The sequence below is a fragment of the Apodemus sylvaticus genome, chromosome 8 (assembly GCF_947179515.1).
Source record: "Apodemus sylvaticus chromosome 8, mApoSyl1.1, whole genome shotgun sequence".
Lineage (NCBI taxonomy): Eukaryota > Metazoa > Chordata > Mammalia > Rodentia > Muridae > Apodemus > Apodemus sylvaticus.
This window is the reverse complement of record NC_067479.1, coordinates 75,530,972-75,548,925: the sequence shown is the minus strand read 5'-3', so window position 1 is coordinate 75,548,925 and position 17,954 is coordinate 75,530,972. Positions and strand designations below refer to the sequence as shown.

General features: G+C 40.5%; 1 protein-coding gene and 2 pseudogenes across 1 annotated transcript; 1 reads left to right on the top strand and 2 right to left on the bottom strand.

The window, feature by feature from the left end:
- Positions 1–1,142: 1,142 nt before the first annotated feature.
- Positions 1,143–1,858, bottom strand: LOC127690748 (peptidyl-prolyl cis-trans isomerase A-like; annotated as a pseudogene).
- Positions 1,859–1,883: 25 nt separating this feature from the next.
- On the top strand, positions 1,884–2,369 carry LOC127691637 (60S ribosomal protein L21-like; annotated as a pseudogene).
- Positions 2,370–3,669: 1,300 nt separating this feature from the next.
- Positions 3,670–4,500, bottom strand: LOC127691623 (ribonuclease 2B-like). The gene is made up of 2 exons (XM_052191585.1): positions 4,460–4,500; positions 3,670–4,297 (listed from the first exon to the last, which is right to left on the bottom strand). The coding sequence occupies exon 2, from the start codon at positions 4,290–4,292 to the stop codon at positions 3,825–3,827; it is 468 nt and encodes a 155-aa protein (XP_052047545.1). The 5' UTR covers positions 4,293–4,297; positions 4,460–4,500; the 3' UTR covers positions 3,670–3,824.
- Between the last annotated feature and the right edge of the window lie 13,454 nt (positions 4,501–17,954).

The following is a 17,954-nucleotide window of genomic DNA, read 5'->3' as shown; positions in this document are numbered from 1 at the left end:
AAGCTGGAAAGAACCCAGGTGTCCCTCAACGGAGGAATGGGTACAAAACATGTGGTATATATACACAATGGAGTACTATTCAGCCATTAGAAACAATGAATTCATAAAATTCTTAGACAAATGGTTGGAGCTGGAGAACATCATACCAAGTGAGGAAACCCAGTCTCAAAAGATCAATCATGGTATGCACTCACTGATAAGTGGATATTAGCCTAGAAAACTGGAATACCCAAGACATAATCCACATATCAAATGATGTCCAAGAAGAACTGTGGAGTAGCCCCTGGTTCTGGAAAGACTCAGTGCATCAGAATAGGGCAATACCAGAACAGGGAAGTGGGAAGGGGTGGATGGGGGAACAGGGGGAGGGAAGAGGGCTTATGGGACTTTCGGGGAGTGGGGAGCCAGAAAAGGGGAAATCATTTGAAATGTAAATAAAAAAATATATCGAATAAAAAAATACCAAAAAAAATTAAGAAGTTTTTTCTGAGTTCAAAACCAGCCTGTTCTACATAGTAAGTTCTAGGACAACTAGGGCTGCATAGTGAAACCCTCAGGCTCTACCTAATTTCAGCTGAAGTCAGTAGATTATATCGATCCCTGAAGTTCCCCCAATTTAGCATTCATGTGAAAAGTACAAATTATGTCAAGGACCAGCATCAGGTTGGTGAGGGTTTTGTGAGAGAAGGGGTGTCTGAGAGTGGCCAGAACAAACCACCTGAAGCCAAATCATGGGTCCAAGCTGGCAGTCCTTATTCTGCGGGAGAGTATTTCCAGCCTGCTTTCTCTCTATTCTGCTTCTTTTTCCCTCTCAGTTCTACTTTCTCTGGAAATTTCTACAGAGCTCTCTAAGTTTCTTTTTAATCATACTACAAATTAGCATCCTGTGACACCAGGCCCCTAATATTACAAAACAGCAAGAACATATTTTCATATTTTTATTTAGTTTTTATTCATAATCATAAACTTAACTTTGCAGTCCAGCTAGACTTGAAGGGGAATGAGGAAAATATCAAACCCAAAGAACTTCAGTGAGAGCAGTGATTCCAGGGTATTGCAAGCAAATGGGGTGGGGTGCTCTTCTGAGTTACAGAAGGAATGGTTTGATGGGTAAAATACCTGCAATTCAAAATAAATTAGATTTATCTACAGTCAGAAACGGTGACCTTCTTACAGGTCTTGCCATTCCTGGACCCAAAACCTCCATGGCTTCCACAATGCTCATGCCTTCTTTCACCTTCCCAGAAACCACATGCTTGCCATCCAGCAATTCAGTCTTGGCGGTGCAGATAAAAACCTGGGAAACATTTGTGTTTGGTCCAGCATTTGCCACGGACAAGATCCCAGAACCTGTTTGCTTCAGGATGAAGCTCTCATGCTCAAATTTCTCTCGTAGATGGACCTGCTGCCCACACCATTATGTATTATGAACTCACCACCCTTGCACATAAATCCTGGAATAACTCTGTGAACTGAGGAACTCTTATAGCCAAATCCTTTCTCTCCAGTGCTGAGAGCATGAAAGCTTTATGCTGTGTTTGGAACTTTGAGCTGAAAACAGCTAAAAGAAGCCATGGCCAAAGGGCTTGTCATTGGCCATGATGCTGAAGAACATGATGGGGTTGACCACGGCAACAGCAAGTAGCGAAAAGTAAAAATGGCATGTGCAAAGCTCATGCTTTCTTTTAACACTGTAAAAGAATTCAGAGATCTGCCAGCCTCTGTCAAACAGAGATAGTAAACTAGATGGGTGGGACGAGAACTTTCTAGTTCTAAAATTACCATTTCTACCACACCTGGGCCTAGACTTGCTGTGTTCTGGGATGACCTTGAAGTCAGGAGTCTGGCTTTCAGCCATGACAGCCGTCTTCCAGTAATTTGCTAAAATGACGAACACAAAGGGAAAGAGGAGAGGCACCCGGTACATGTTCTCTAGGCCTTTTAGGAAACATGGAGTTGCTCCTTTGGCCATATACATGCAAATCTACAAGAAGGGTGATATTGTAGACATCAAGGAAATGGGCACTGTCCAAAAAGGAATGCCCCATAAGTGTTACCACGGCAAAACAAGTAGAGTCTGCAAAGTCAGCCAGCATGCCGTGGGCATCATTGTAAACAAGCAAGTTAAGGGCAAAATTCTAGCCAAGAGGATCAATGTGCAGATTGAACATATCAAGCACTTGAAGAGCAGAGACAGCTTCCTGAAGTGGGTGAAGGAGAAGAATCAGAAGAAAAAGGAGGCCAAAGAGAAGGGCACCTGGGTTTAGCTGAAGCACCAGCCTGTGCCACCCAGAGAAGCATGGTTTGTGAGGACTAACAGGAAGGAGCCTGAGCTGCTGGAGCCCATTCCATAGGAATTCATGGCCTAACATACAAAACAGAAATAAAGGACCTGGACTGAAAAAAAAAATCAGGAGTCCACCTGCCTTTGTGACTTTCTGACAAGCTGGTTTATAGTGTAGCTGCCTTGGTTCCTTCACATTCATGAAGCCCCTCATATAATTCATATTGCATCCTTAATATTCACATAGTTGAGAAATTATATACTTTCAAACTCTCTTTTTAAAGTTCTTTTCCACAGCCTAAAAGGCTGTACTGGAGGTTCCAGGCTGTACCATTGTGCTAAGACGTTAGCCACACCTTTACTGCTCAGACTCATGCCACCTCAGGTCCTTATAGAGTCATTAAGGTTAACAGGGAGGACATTGCTCAACAGAACAGGAAAATATGTTCATTATTATACAAACAAGCCTTATGCCATGGCAGTCCACATCTGCTGTCCCAGGGGCAAGAACCCTGTCATTCTGTCCCCACCAAGGCCAGGCCAGACTCAGCAAGATCCACACCAACCCAGAAGGGCAGATTCCACAAACAAATCCATTTGCTGCTCCAGAGGAGTGGCTTCCCTGCAGCCCTGCCTGTGGTCCACTGAGAGCAAGAAGTATGACCACTGCCCAGTGAGGAGGAGAGGCCCAGAAAGGAAGAGCAAAATGGAAGCTGGGATCCAGACTGAAAGTCAGAGATACAGACCTGAGGATGTCACCCCTCTGCTCCATTCTGCATCTGACACTGCATGAAAGCTGACTGCCATCTCTGGTGATGCCAGTGTAGCTCATATCCTTAAAGAGACGGCCCCGTCCAGTCTGAACCTGATTATTGAGGAGTCAGGGCAGGACCTCTCATTATACATCTATTGGTGGGGGGGATTCCAGTTCCCTTATCTTGGAATCTGTCCTTCCTGGTTTGTGGTGAATGATCTCACAACTGACCTCTGAGGACAGCTATGCAGGGAGAGGGCAAGGGATGGCCTCACTGAGAGATCCCAATTCCCTGGTCTCCTCTGCCAGCCACTTCTTTCCCACAGAGAAACTTCAGGGAAGATGTCCTGTAGGAACTTTCTGGAAAGATAGCCATCTCTTCTCAGATTCATTTGTTTCTAGGAACTGGGAGGATGCCTCAATCGGTATGAGGTCCTGCCTCAACATATCCACACACATCCACAAGCACACACACCTACACACATACCCCCCCCCACACAAGCACACACATACACACACACACATACACACACAATTCTCTGTGGGTGTGTCTACTCACCCTTCCCCTCTCCCCAACCCTGTCAGACACAGAGATACTCAGAGATCTTGATGAGTATGCAAAGGTGTTTATTGATTACAAGAGATCTGTTCAGGTAAATTAAAGGGAGTCAGGGTCAGGTTTCAGGAGGACAGGTGCTGATTTGCAGCACAGACAGGAATTAGTTCTTCACCACGATGATCTGGGCATTAGCAGATGAGAGAAGGTACAAAGTGCTGACCCTGGAGCTAAAATGTCTTATCCAAGTGAACCGGAACCACTGGATAGATGGGACTGTCCCGTGGAGTTCTCCTGTCACAGGCCACTCTGTAGAACTTCACTGATTTTCTCATATAGTAACTGCATTGAGGATATACACTTTCATTTTTTTTGAGGTCACAGACAGTTATATTAACCTGAGATGAACTATTATGACAATTTGTACTTATCCCATCTTTGCAAGTGGTATTTGCATTGCCACACACATGGACAACATCAGCAAAAGTTGTATGAAGAAAAGTATTCAGGTTCTTACAGGTTTTTTTAATCTTGTTAACAATCCGCATTGCATCATCACATCGGGGATAGGCGCTCTTATAGATATGCTGGATTTCAAACTTCTGGGAAGGGGTTGGTTCCTGGCTTGAGACAAGCATTAAGACAAGTCCCATCAGCAGCAGGAGACAAAGTCTGGACTCAAGCAGCTTCAGACCCATGTTTCCTGTGAGAACAGAAGAGAGGTGACTACTCCCACCCTACCTCAGTTTCCCCTATCTCTTCCTGAAGGCCCTCTGCTGTCCCTGTGGGTCCATAGTGCCACTTCTCCTGGCCAGTGCCCCATCTCTGCCCTTAATGTCCTAGGCCTAGACAGTCAATGTCTTACCCAGTCTGCGTTGTGGCTCCTGTGGAACTGAGTGCTGGTTCTCCTGGAAATCAGGGATAATGGGTGAGCGCCACTTGGGCCCATAGATATAGAGCAGGCTCTGTGGGTGGAGCTGGTGCCTCAGAGTCTTCAACATGCAGAACCCACAGATTGGTCCATTGCCTGCTTGTGCAACCAGCCTTCTGTTTCTTCACTTGGCCAAGCCATGGTGTTACTGGCTGCATTGTAAGGGATACAATTCTAAGTCCTCTTGTGCAGGGCAGTTTGAAGTCTGAATCTGACATCTACATAGAAATCTGTGTACTGGCTGTTGATTGACTGCACACTTTATGAGTGTTTTCAGTAATGGACAGTCCAAGTTTTCTATTAGCCTGGCTATACACTTAGAAACAAAGCCTTAGAAAGCCAGAATCATAAGAGATATTTACATTTCAGTCTTTCATCTTTAAAATTATATGATGTTGGGGTGTGCAGAGGTGGCTCAGTGGTTAAGAACACTTGATGCTCTCCCAGAGGACCCATGTTTGATTTTAGCACCTATGCTGGGTGGCTTCCCCTGCCTGTAACTCTATTCTAGGGCATCTCAGCTCTTCTAGTATCATCTGTTGGCATGTTCATTCACATGTACACAGACACACAGAAAAATAAGTAAAAATTAAGGATTAGGGATCCATGAGATGTCAGTGCTTAGGAGAACTTCCCCGCCTCTTCCAGGTTCCTTTCATTCCAGACAACCCCAGTTTGCCACCGAGAGGCCACAACAGCAGGTAACTCCAGCTCTAGGGGAATCGGACACCTGTTTGGTTTTTGTTAGAATCTGTGCACGCATGCTACATGTAAGTGCAGACTCATGTGAAAGTTAAAAAATAAAGTTTGAAATTTGCATTTAGAAACAATAACAAAAAACTATACTCATAGCATACTGCACAGTAATTTTCTGATTGGTTCCTGTAAAAATATTCCTTTGAAAATTTCCATCTACCTGAATTTGCTCTAGAGCTAGTACTAATGATCTAGTTTTACATGGCAACCAACAAACCCTACACTGGACAATTTTTATTTCTGTTTTTATTTGTTCTGGGGTTTGAACTTGGGGCCTTGTGCACTCTAGAGAAATGATCTGCCACTGAGCTACATCTACACTGTCACATAAATAAAAGTTTTGACTTCAATGGATTAAATGTCTTTCTATGATTTTTGTTATCAAAACTTCCTATGCATTCCAATTCAGTGACACATCTCTAGACTGAATCACACTTCTGTTGTGAAGTACAGAGTTGAATCCTAGTAGTACTTGGGTGTTTTTCCCCAAACTTGATTATTGTGGTAAGGAATTATCTCAAGAAATATGTCCTTAGTTGACCTATAACCCACAGTGAGTATTTTGCTAGATTACATTGATGAATCATTATGTCCAAACTTGGAATTTCTTCAGCGCTGGGATCCTCTTACAATGCCTACTCCTGACCTATTGACTGACAGATGCCCAGTGTCAGCACAGTATCTGACACAGCTCTGCCAAGTGCTTGGGCTGCCTATGGACATGACAGGGCACAACATTTATAACATTGTCACAGTAACCAAATTTTAGGAACTGATCTTTTGGAGGTGCTAAGAAGTGTTGAGACAGGGTGTCACTCTGAAGCCTGGGTTTGGTTTGAACTTGCTTAGAAACCCAGATTGGATTCAATTTTTCTGCCCTTCTCCTCAGGCTGAAGTTCTAGGGTCTCACACTTGCACTTCCAGACCCAGCTTATGAACCAGGTTGTAAACAGCCTGTGCTGCTGTGACTGGATGGTCAGCTTTAGGAAGTGAGATTCAGCAGGAAGAAGCTAGGATGCTGTGGGCATGCCCTTGAAGGGCATTTTGGGACTTGGTGTCCTTTCCTGTCCTCCTTCCTTCTGCCAACCCTGGGCAGCTTTGCTGTGGCACAGGCCTCTCATAGTGGGCTCTTCTTTACCACACACCTCCAAACAGGAAAGCCACTGACTGGATGGCATCTTTGACACTAGAATCAAATGAATCTTTGTTTCTTTCAAAGCATCTATTTGTCTCAGCTATTTATCAGGCATTGGAAAGCTGATTTGTAGCACGATGCAATCAGGTTATTCACTGAAGCTCAAAAAATATTTGGTACAGGGGCTCTAAGGTTTTCTCCCTCATGTTATATTTATGTATATGTATATATATATATCTTTGGAAGGCTATAGAACAAAAGCAGATCTTGAACCCTTTGGTCATGTTTCTGCAGTTACATAGGAACTGCAGCGAGACCTCCCACACAGGGTGCTGGGTTGGCTGTGTCTGTGATGGGCCATACAGTATAGGGCAAGTGGACAATGCCACCAGACAGAAGAACTGGGAAGGTGTGCTTTCCCCCAAGTCTTGAGCAGGCTAAAAAGACCTTAATTGTTTGCCACAGTTGGTCTAATACCATCTTAGCCCACTTAGGGTGGAGTCTTCTAACCTAAGTGAAAGTTTTCCGCATTCTGCACCTGCAGTTTACTGTAGGAGCAGACTGCTTGATGAGCTGGCTTTGCAACATTGTCCAGCTGAAACAAAGCAACATAATACAGCTGAAACAAAGGATGGGTCTTTGGGTTTTTCCCTATTTAAACACAGAGCTGAAAATTACTGTAGGAGCAGACTGCTTGATGAGCTGGCTTTGCAACATTGTCCAGCTGAAACAAAGCTACATAATACAGCTGAAACAAAGGATGGGTCTTTGGGTTTTTCCCTATTTAAACACAGAGCTAAAAATTACACTTTGAGCCTTGATCAGAAACCTTTGTCTTCGTTTCATTCTTCTCTCACTCACCTGTCCTTTTTCATTTCCTGCCTCCCTTTCAAATACCCAGTTCTCTGTGGCTTCTGGACAACTACAGGTAGTACGTGAATATGGCAACTGAATATGGGTGGGGGAGGAGTGAGATCAACTAAGGAAAACTGTCTTGGTGGATCCACAGAAAACAGAAGTTACTATATCCTGCACATTGGTAAACAACATACAGCATTAATGTTAGCACTACATCTTTTGAAGGCTGTTGTTGGAGGTACAAAAGATACAGGCTAGGCTTGGACAACATTAACCTAATGTAGATCTCCCCTAGGAGTTGACAGCACACCGGGGAATTCTATATATACAATTGTCTGTACCCAAGTCCTGCATCAGGCAAGAGGCTCAGGGTTTAAACAAAGAGAAAAACAACAAAAAATGGATGTTAGAAAAATTCTTAGCTCAAGTATATTTATGCTGTGCATGGTTTCCAAAAGTAGGAATGGTAAATATACAAATGACATGAGAGGGTAAAAAGAGAGAAGGGGGGAATAGGTTTCAAAAAGCAGCTGTCCCTTGGCTAGGACATGTTAGCAAATGAAAAGGAAAACATATTTCAGAGCTTTACTAGGGACAGGAGAGCATCAGGTGGTGTCCTGCTTCCTCTCTAGCTCCTACTGGAGATATCCTTGGTTCTGGTTACATGAAGTTCTCTTCCCTCTCTGTGTATTGTCTGTCCTGAGTGTACCAATCTGTCCAGGAGTCAATTTGTGTCGGTTTTTGTTTCCTTGTTTGAATGATTGTTGTTCTATGTTTCATGTTGAAAAGAAAAAATGGTTAAAATGTTATCTGCTGGCTATCCATCACTTAATTTAGAAGACAGTCTCAGTTGGCACAGCAGAAACTGATAAGTTGCCCTACAGCCTTTGCTAGGAATCAAGCACAGCTGGAGAAAGGCTGATTTTAAAGGGGCCAGTAGCTTCTCAAGTCCTAAGACAAGTAAGTTGATAGTTGTTTTCTCCTAGAAAAATCTCTGCAATTTTGTTTATTTGGTTCAGAATAAGAAAAGGTGCTTTTTCTCTTGAAATTACATCTAGAAAAAGTAAACATTTTTGTTTGGTCTAAATATATAACATGTGTGTAGCCACTTCATTTTTGTTTCTGACTGGTTTTAAAGGTATAAATATGTTCTGCATGTCTTAGTTATAGAGAATTGGCTGATAAGTTATTGGGTATTAAAAAATTGTAACATTGGTAACAAGAAAGTTAGCTTAAAACTGGTAACTCAGGGTTGAAGTCATTTTAAAAAATAACAGGTGGCATGAGCCAACCTAGGAAAATAGGTCTTCTAAATTGAGACAGGCGACCCCAAGTACTGAGCTATTCTGAGTATAAGACCTCTGGGGACACAGACAACCAAGCTGCGGGCTACCACCTGCACCTGGGACCTGGGAGAGCAGCTGTTCCTCTGTGGGCCAGAGCAGACGGGCAGTACCAGGTTCAGTCCACAGAGACAACCCAAGCATAACATTGCTTGGGGCAGGACACACCAGGGCTCCAATGGCACCCAAGAGGAGGGCAGCACATCAGCAATCTGTGCCAGGGGAAACCCAGCCATCCAGTGTTGTGGAAATAGCCTTATAGGCTCAAAGGAGGTTGAAGCACCAGCCAGTGACTAGACCAACTAACACCAGTGAGAACTAGATGGCAAAAAGCAAACGTAGGAACGTTACTAACAGAAATCAAGGCAATATGACAGCATCTGAACCCAATTCTCCATTAACAGCAAGTCCTGGATACCCCAACACACCAGAAAAACAAGATTTGGATTTAAAAGCACTGGTCATGATGCTGTTACAGGAACACATGAAGGATATAAATAAATTTCTTAGAGAAATTCAGGAGGAAATGAATCAAAAGTTAGAAGCACTTACAAGGGAAACAAAAAAATCATTAAAAGAAATTCAGGAGAATACGGGTCAAAAGATAGAAGCCAATAAGGAGGAAATGCAAAAATCATTTAAAGAAATACAGGAGAAGTTTGGTCAACAGGCTGAGATCATGAAAGAGGAAACACAAAAATTTCTTAAAGAATTACAGGAAAACACAAAAAAGCAAGTGAAGGAGCTAAGCAAAACCATCCTGGATCTAAAAACAGAAGTTGAAAAACAACTAAGAAATCACAAAGGGAGACAACTTTGGAGATAGAAAACCTTGGGAAGAAACCAGGGGCCATAGATGCAAATATCAACAACAGAATACAAGAGATAGAAGTAAGAATCTCAGATGCCGAAGATACCATAGAAACCATGGACTCAACAGTTAAAGAAAATGCAAAATGCAAAAAGCTTGTAACCCAAAACATCCAGGAAATCCAGGACACAATGAGAAGGCCAAACCTAAGGATCAGAGGAATAGATGAGAATGAAGATTTACAACTTAAAGGGCCAGCAAATATCTTCAATAAAATTATGGAAGAAAACTTCCCTAACCTAAAGAGAGAGATGCCCATGAATATACAAGAAGCCTACAGAACTTCAAACAGACTGGACCAGAAAAGAAATACCTCCCGTCATATAATAATCAAAATCCAAAATATACTAAACAAAGAAAGAATATTAAAGGCAGTAAGAGAAAAAGGCCAAGTAACATATAAAGGAAGACCTATCAGAATCACACCAGACTTCTCACCAGAGACTATGAAAGCTAGAAGATCCTGGGAAACTCTCATGCAGACTCTAAGAGAACACAAATGCCAGGCAAAACTACTATACCCAGCAAAACTCTCAATCACCATAAGTGGAGAAGCCAAGATATTCCAGGACAAAACCAAGTTTAACCAATATTTTTCCACAAACCAAGCCCTAGAAAGGATAGTGGGAGGAAAACACCAATACAAGGAGGGAAACTTTTTATACCTGGAAAAAGCAAGAGCGTAACCTTCTTTCATCAAACCCAAAAGAAGATAACCAATCAAATATAAAAAACAGCATCAAAAATGACAGGAAGTAATAATCACTATTCCTTAATATCTCTTAACATCAATGGACTCAATTCCCCAATAAAAAAGATATAGACTAACAGACTGGATACTTAAAAAGGACACTACATTTTGCTGCATACAGGAAACATACCTCAGTGTCAAAGACAAATGCTATCTTAGAGTAAAAGGCTGGAAGACAATTTTACAAGCAAATGGTCTCAGGAAACAAGCCGGGAGTAGCAGGCTTTAATATCAGATTAAATTGACTTTCAACCTAAAGTCATCAAAAGAGACACTGAGGGATACTTCTTCCTGGTCAAAGGAAAAATACACCAAGAAGAACTCTCAATCCTGAACATCTATGCTCCAAATGCAAAAGCACCCTCATTCATAAAAGAAACTTTACTAAAGCTCAAAGCACACATTGCACCAAACACAATAATTGTGGGTGAGTTCAACACTCCACTCTCCTCAATAGACCGATCAGGAAAACAGAAACTAAACAGGGACACAGTGAAACTAATTGAAGTTTTGGACCAATTGGATTTAACAGATATATATAGAACATTTCATCCTAAAACAAAAGAATATACCTTTTCCTCAGCACCTCATGGGACCTTCTCCAAAATCGACCATATAATTGGTCACAAGACAGACCTCAACAAATATAAGAAGATCAAAATAGTCCCATGCCTCCTATCAGATCAGTATGGAGTAAAAGTGGTCTTCAATAGCAACAAAATCAACACAAAGCCCACATACACATGGAAACTGAACAATACTCTACTCAATGATACCTTGGCCAAGGAAAAAATACAGAAAGAAATCAAAGATTTTTTAGAATTTAATGAAAAGGACGACACAGCATACCCAAATCTATGGGATACAACGAAAGCAGTGTTAAGAGGAAAACTCATAGCCCTGAATATCTCTGAAAAGAAAATGGAAAGAGCATACACTAGCAGCTTAACGACACACCTGAAAGCCCTAGAACAAAAAGAAGCCAATTGACCCAGCAGGAGTAGAAGATAGGAAACCATCAAACTAAGGGCTGAAATCAATCAAGTAAACACAAAGAGAACCATACAAAGAATCAACAAAATCAGGAGTTGGTTCTTAGAGAAAATCATCAGTATAGATAAACCCTTAGCCAAACTAACCAAAGGGCGCAGAGACAGTATCCAGATTAACAAAATTAGAAATGAAAAGGGAGATATAACAACAGAAACTGAGGAAATTCAAAAAATCATCAGATCCTACTACAAAAGCCTATACTCAACACAACTGGAGAATCTTGAGGAAATGGATAGTTTCCTGGACAGATATCAAACACCAAAATTAAATCAGGATCAAATAGACCATCTAAACAGACCCATAACCCCTAAAGAAATAAAAGGGGTCATAGAAAGTCTCCCAACCAAAAAAAGCACAAGACCAGATGGTTTCAGTGCAGAATTCTATCAGACCTTCAAAGAAGACCTAACACCAGAACTCTTCAAACTATTCCACAAAATAGAAACAGAAGGAACATACCCAATTCCTTCTACAAAGCCACAGTTACGCTGATACCAAAACCACACAAAGATCCAACAAAGAAAGAGAACTTCAGACCAATTTCCCTTATGAACATTGATGCAAAAATACTCAATAAAATTCTTGCCAACCGAATCCAAGAGCATATCAAAACGATCATCCACCATGATCAAGTAGGCTTTATCCCAGGGATGCAGGGTTGGGTCAATATACGGAAATCCATCAATGCAATCCACTACATAAACAAACTCAAAGAAAAAAACCACATGGTCATTTCATTGGATGCTGAAAAAGCATTTGACAAAATTCAGCACCCTTTCATGCTAAAAGTCTTGGAAAGAACAGGAATTCAAAGCCCATACCTAAACATAGTAAAAGCAATATACAGCAAACCGGTAGTCAGCATCAAACTAAATGGAGAGAAACTTTAAGGAATCCCACTAAAATCAGGGACTAGACAGGGCTGCTCCCTTTCTCTCTACCTTTTCAATATTGTACTTGAGGTACTAGCTCGGGCAATTAGACAACATAAGGAGGTCAAAGGGATACAAATTGGAAAGGAAGAAGTCAAACTATCGTTATTTGCAGATGATATGATAGTCTACCTAAGTGACCCAAAAAACTCCACTAGAGAACTCCTACAGCTGATAAACAACTTCAGCAAAGTGGCAGGTTATAAAATCAACTCAAGCAAATCAGTAGCCTTCCTATACTCAAAGGATAAGCAGGCTGAGATAGAAATTAGGGAAATGACCCCCTTCACAATAGCCACAAACAGTATAAAGTACCTTGGGGTGACTCTTACCAAACATGTGAAAGATCTGTATGACAAGAACTTCAAGACTATGAAGAAGGAAATGGAAGAAGACCTCAAAAAATGGAAAAACCTCCCATGCTCATGGATCGGCAGGATTAATATAGTTAGAATGGCCATTTTGCCAAAAGCAATATACAGATTCAATGCAATACATATCAAAATCCCAACTCGATTCTTCACAAGTTAGAAAAAGCAATCCTCAAATTCATCTGGAATAACAAAAAACCCAGGATAGGTAAAACTATTCTCAACAATAAAAGAAATTCTGGGGGTATTAGTATCCCTGACCTCAAGCAATACTACAGAGCAACAGTGTTGAAAACTGAATGGTATTGGTACACTAACAGGCAGGCGGATCAATGGAACAGGATTGAAGATCCAGAAATGAACCCACACACCTATGGCCACTTGATCCTCGACAAAGGAGCTGAAAACATCCAATGGAAAAAAGATAGCCTTTTCAACAAATGGTGCTGGTTCAACTGGAGGTCAGCATGCAGAAGAATGTGAATTGATCCATCCTTGTCTCCTTGTACTAAGCTCAACTCCAAATGGATCAAGGACCTCCACATAAAGCCAGACACTCTGAAGCTAATAGAAAAGAAACTGAGGAAGACCCTTGAGGACATCAGTACAGGGGAAAGTTCCTGAACAGAACACCAATAACTTATGCTCTAAGATCAAGAATTGACAAATGGGACCTCATAAAACTACAAAGTTTCTGTAAGGCAAAGGGCACCATCAAAAGGGCAAATCGGCAAACAACAAATTGGGAAAAGATCTTCACCAACTCTACATCAGATAGAGGGCTAATATCCAATATATATAAAGAACTCAAGAAGTTAGACTCCAGAAAACCAAATAACCCTATTAAAAAATGGAGTACAGAGTTAAACAAAGAATTTTCACCTGAAGAACTTCGGATGGTGGAGAAGCATCTTAAAAAATGCTCAACATCATTAGTCATTAGGGAAATGCAAATCAAAACAACCCTGAGATTTCACCTTACACCAGTCAGAATGGCTAAGATTAAAAATTCAGGAGATAGCAGATGTTGGCGAGGATGTGGAGAAAGAGGAACACTCCTCCACTGCTGGTGGTGTTTGAAATTGGTACAACCACTCTGGAAATCAGTCTGGCGGTTCCTCCGAAAACTGGGCACCTCACTTCCAGAAGATCCTGCCATACCACTCCTGGGCATATACCCAGAAGATGTAATAAGGATGTAATAAGGGTACATGTTCCACTATGTTCATAGCAGCCATATTTTTAATTGCCAGAAGCTGGAAAGAACCCAGGTATCCCTCAACAGAAGAGTGGATACAAAAAATGTGGTATATATATAATACACAATGGAGTACTATTCAGCCATTAGAAACAATGAATTCATGAAATTCTTAGGCAAATGGATGGAGCTGGAGAACATCATACTAAGTGTGGTAACCCAGACTCAAAAGATGAATCATGGTATGCACTCACTAATAAGTGGATATTAACCTAGAAAACTGGAATACCAAAAACATAATCCACACATCAAATGAGGAACAAGAAGAACAGAGGAGTGGCTCCTTGTTCTGGAAAGACTCAGTGCAGCAGTATAGGGCAAAACCAGAACAGGGAAGTGGGAAGGGTTGTGTGGGAAAACAGGGGGAGGGAAGGGGGCTTATGGGACTTTTGGGGAGTGGGGTCTAGAAAAGGGGAAATCATTTGAAATGTAAATAAAAATATATCGAATAAAAAAAAGATTTCTGGAAAGGTCTCAGCTATTCTGTGACTCTGGCTCTCAGTTCTTTTAGTGTCTACTTGACATATATGGCCTATAGGGCAGGGAGAAGCATTATGTCTTTCTGGGTAGCATCAAGGGTGCCCACCTGAGTTGGACAATTAATTCATATGCAAGCCAATCAAAGTCATGCCAGACAACTCCTTTCCTAGTGCAATTCCCACAAAAAAAAAAAAAAAGAAAGAAAGAAAAAAGAAAAAAGAAAATCTCCCAACCAAAAAAAGCTCGGGACCAAATGGTTTTAGTGCAGAATTCTATCAGACCTTCAAAGGAGATGTAACATCAATACTCTGAAAACTATTCCACAAAATAGAAACAGAAGGAGCACTATCCAACTCGTTCTATGAAGTCACAATTATGCTGATACCAAAACCACACAAAGATCCAACAAAGAAAGAGAACTACAGGCCAATTTCCTTATGAATATCGATGCAAAAATACTAAATAAAATTCTTGCCCACTGCATCCTAGAACACATCAAAATTATCATCCACAATGATCAAGTAGGCTTCATCCCAGGGATGCAGGGATGGTTCAATGTAAGGAAATCCATAAATGCTATCTCCTATGTAAACAAACTCAAAGACAAAACCACATGATCATTTCATTAGATGCTGAAAAAGCATTTGACAAAATTCAGCATCCTTTCATGCTTAAAGTCTTGGAAAGAACAGGAATTCAAGGCCCATACCTAAACATAGTAAAAACAGTATACAGCAAGCCGGTAGCCAGCATCAAACTAAATGGAGAGAAACTTGAAGCAATCCCACTAAAATCAGGGACTAGACAAGGCTGCCCTCTCTCTGCATATCTTTTCAATATAGTACTTGAAGTTCTTGCTAGAGCAATTAGACAATATAAGGAGGTCAAAGGGATACAAATTGGAAAGGAAGAAATCAAATTATTACTATTTGCAGATGATATGATAGTAGACTTAAGTGACCCAAAAACTCCACCAGAGAACTTCTACAGTGGATAAACAACTTCAGCAAAGTGGCTGGTTATAAAATCAACTCAAGGAAATCTGTAGCCTGCCTATACTCAAAGGATAAACAGGCTGAGAAAGAAGTTAGGGAAATGATACCTTCACAATAGCCAAAAACAATATAAAGTATCTTGGTGTGACTCTAAACAAATATATAAAAGATCTGTATGAGAAGAACGTTAGGTCTCTGATGAAGGAAATCGACCTTCACCAACACCACATCTGATAGAGGGCTAATATCCAATATATACAAAGAACTCAAGAAGGTAGACCCCAGGGAACCAAATAACCCTATTAAAAATGGGGTACAGATCTACACAAAGAATTTTCACCTGAAGAAATTCAGATGGCTGAGAAGCACCTTAAGAAATGCTCAACATCATTAGTCATTAGGGACATGCAAATCAAAACAACCCTGAGATTTCACCTCACACCAGTCAGAATGGCTAAGGTAAAAAAAACTCAGGAGACAGCAGGTGTTGGTGAGGATGTGGAGAAAGAGGAACACCCTCCACTACTGGTGGGATTGCAAGATGGTACAACTACTCTGGAAATCGGTCTGGCGGTTCCTCAGAAAACTGAACGTGACACTTCCAGAGGACCCTACTATACCACTCCTGGGCATATACCCAGAGGATTCCCCAATATGCAATAAGGACACGTGCACCACTCTGTTCATAGCAGCCTTATTTATAGTAGCCAGAAACTGGAAAGAACACAGATGTCCCTCAATGGAGGAATGGATACAGAAAATGTGGTATATTTACACAATGGAATACTACTCAACAATTAAAAACAATGAATTCATGAAATTTGTAGGCAAATGGTTGGAACTGGAAAATATCATCTTAAGTGACGTAACCCAATCATAAAAGAATATACATGGAATGCAATCACTGATAAGTGGATATTAACTAGCCCAGAAGCTCTGAATACCCAAGACACAAGTAACATATCAAATGACTCCCATGAAGAAGTAAGGAGAGGGCCCTCATCCTGGAAAGGCCTGATCCAGCATTGTAGGTGAGTACCAGGACAGAGAAAAAGGAGGGAGATGATTGGAGAATGGATGTAGAGAAGGCTTATGGGACATATGGGGTGGGGGGGAACTGGGAAAGGGGAAAGCATTTGGAATGTAAACAAAGAATTTAGAATATAAAAAAAAAGAAGTTAGTACTTTGAATCCTTCAGTGTATATTATTCACTATAGTCACAGCTTTATTAGCTGATCCCTCTGAAGGCATTTTACAAAAAGGCTTTGTTCGTATACAATGGGCTTTAAAAAATTGGAGTAGTTGTTGGTGCAGAAAAAATTCAAAGGCAATATCTTTTTCAATATTTGGGGTCTAAGTAATATCCTAGAAAAAGTGTGACACAGAAAATTCAAATAAAAAAAATATATTACTTACTTTATTTCAAAAGTGTCTAGGAGATGTTAATTGGCTAAGCCCTTACATTATGATCACCACAGGATGACTTACACCTCTATTTAATGTTGTTAAGGGGAATGCAAATTAACTGGTGAGGGACAAATAGCTTTGCAGAAAGTATAGGAAGCAGTAACCAACAAGAGATGAATTATATAGACATTAGATCAATCGCTGGATGTTTGTGATATTGCTACTCATGTGTCCACAAGCAGTCCTTTGGCAAAAGGGAGCATTAATGTAGATTTATCTTTCTTCATGTCCAAGTAAAGTTTTAATGCCCTATTATGAAGCTATTGCCGTGTTAGTAAAGAATTGTAGGACAGAAGCTTGAAAGTATTTTGGAAAGAATGTCTTAAGAACCTGATGAAACATTTGTTTCTTGTTTCAAACGGCAATCAAACTGGTTATTGCAGAATACTGACATTTGGCCTATTGCATGGCAAACATTTTAGGCAAAATTGATAATCACTATCCAAAGATAAGTTGTTACAATTTGTTTCTATGAATTCTTTTGTATTTCCTGTATATTATGCATGTATTCCATAAAGAATGCATCTAGTGCATATATAAACATCTCATCTATGGGAGAGAAACATATGTAATTGGATCACATGTTTATCCTCTTGAATTTCTCTCCACTTCAGCACAAATAATTAAGTTATAAGCTGTAGCCACTGTTTTTAACATTTTGAAAAATCAAGCTTTTACTTTGTATATTGATAGCCAATATATAGCTCATGGTTTGAAATTGCTTGAAATTGTTCCTTTTTTAGATATTGCTAATTCTCATATTTTACAATTATTTATGCAAATACAACTCAAGTTAAGAGAAAGTACTGTTTCTTTAAAGGACTGTCTTTGGACATTTAAGAGCTCATACTGGATTGCCTGGACAAGGCCCCTTAGAGCAATGCCATAGCAGATTTGTATACCAAGCAGATTATAGGCCTTAAAGAGGAACAATTGGCCATAAAATCTCAATCTTTACATCATCAAACTAGTAATGGCTTAAGACTATAATTTGTTATTTCTAGAGAATGTGCAAGTCAAATTGTAAAGACTCAGTGTCCTCAATTTCTAATAATGGTGTTAATCCTTGAGTACTTACACCTAATCAATTATTATAAATAATGGTACTCATATTTCTGATTTTGGAAAATTAAAATATGCATATGAGACTATTGATAC

Coding starts and splice junctions, on each gene's coding strand:
- LOC127691623 (XM_052191585.1), bottom strand. CDS start 4,292: ATGGGTCTGAAGCTGCTTGAGTCCAGACTTTGTCTCCTGCTGCTGATG.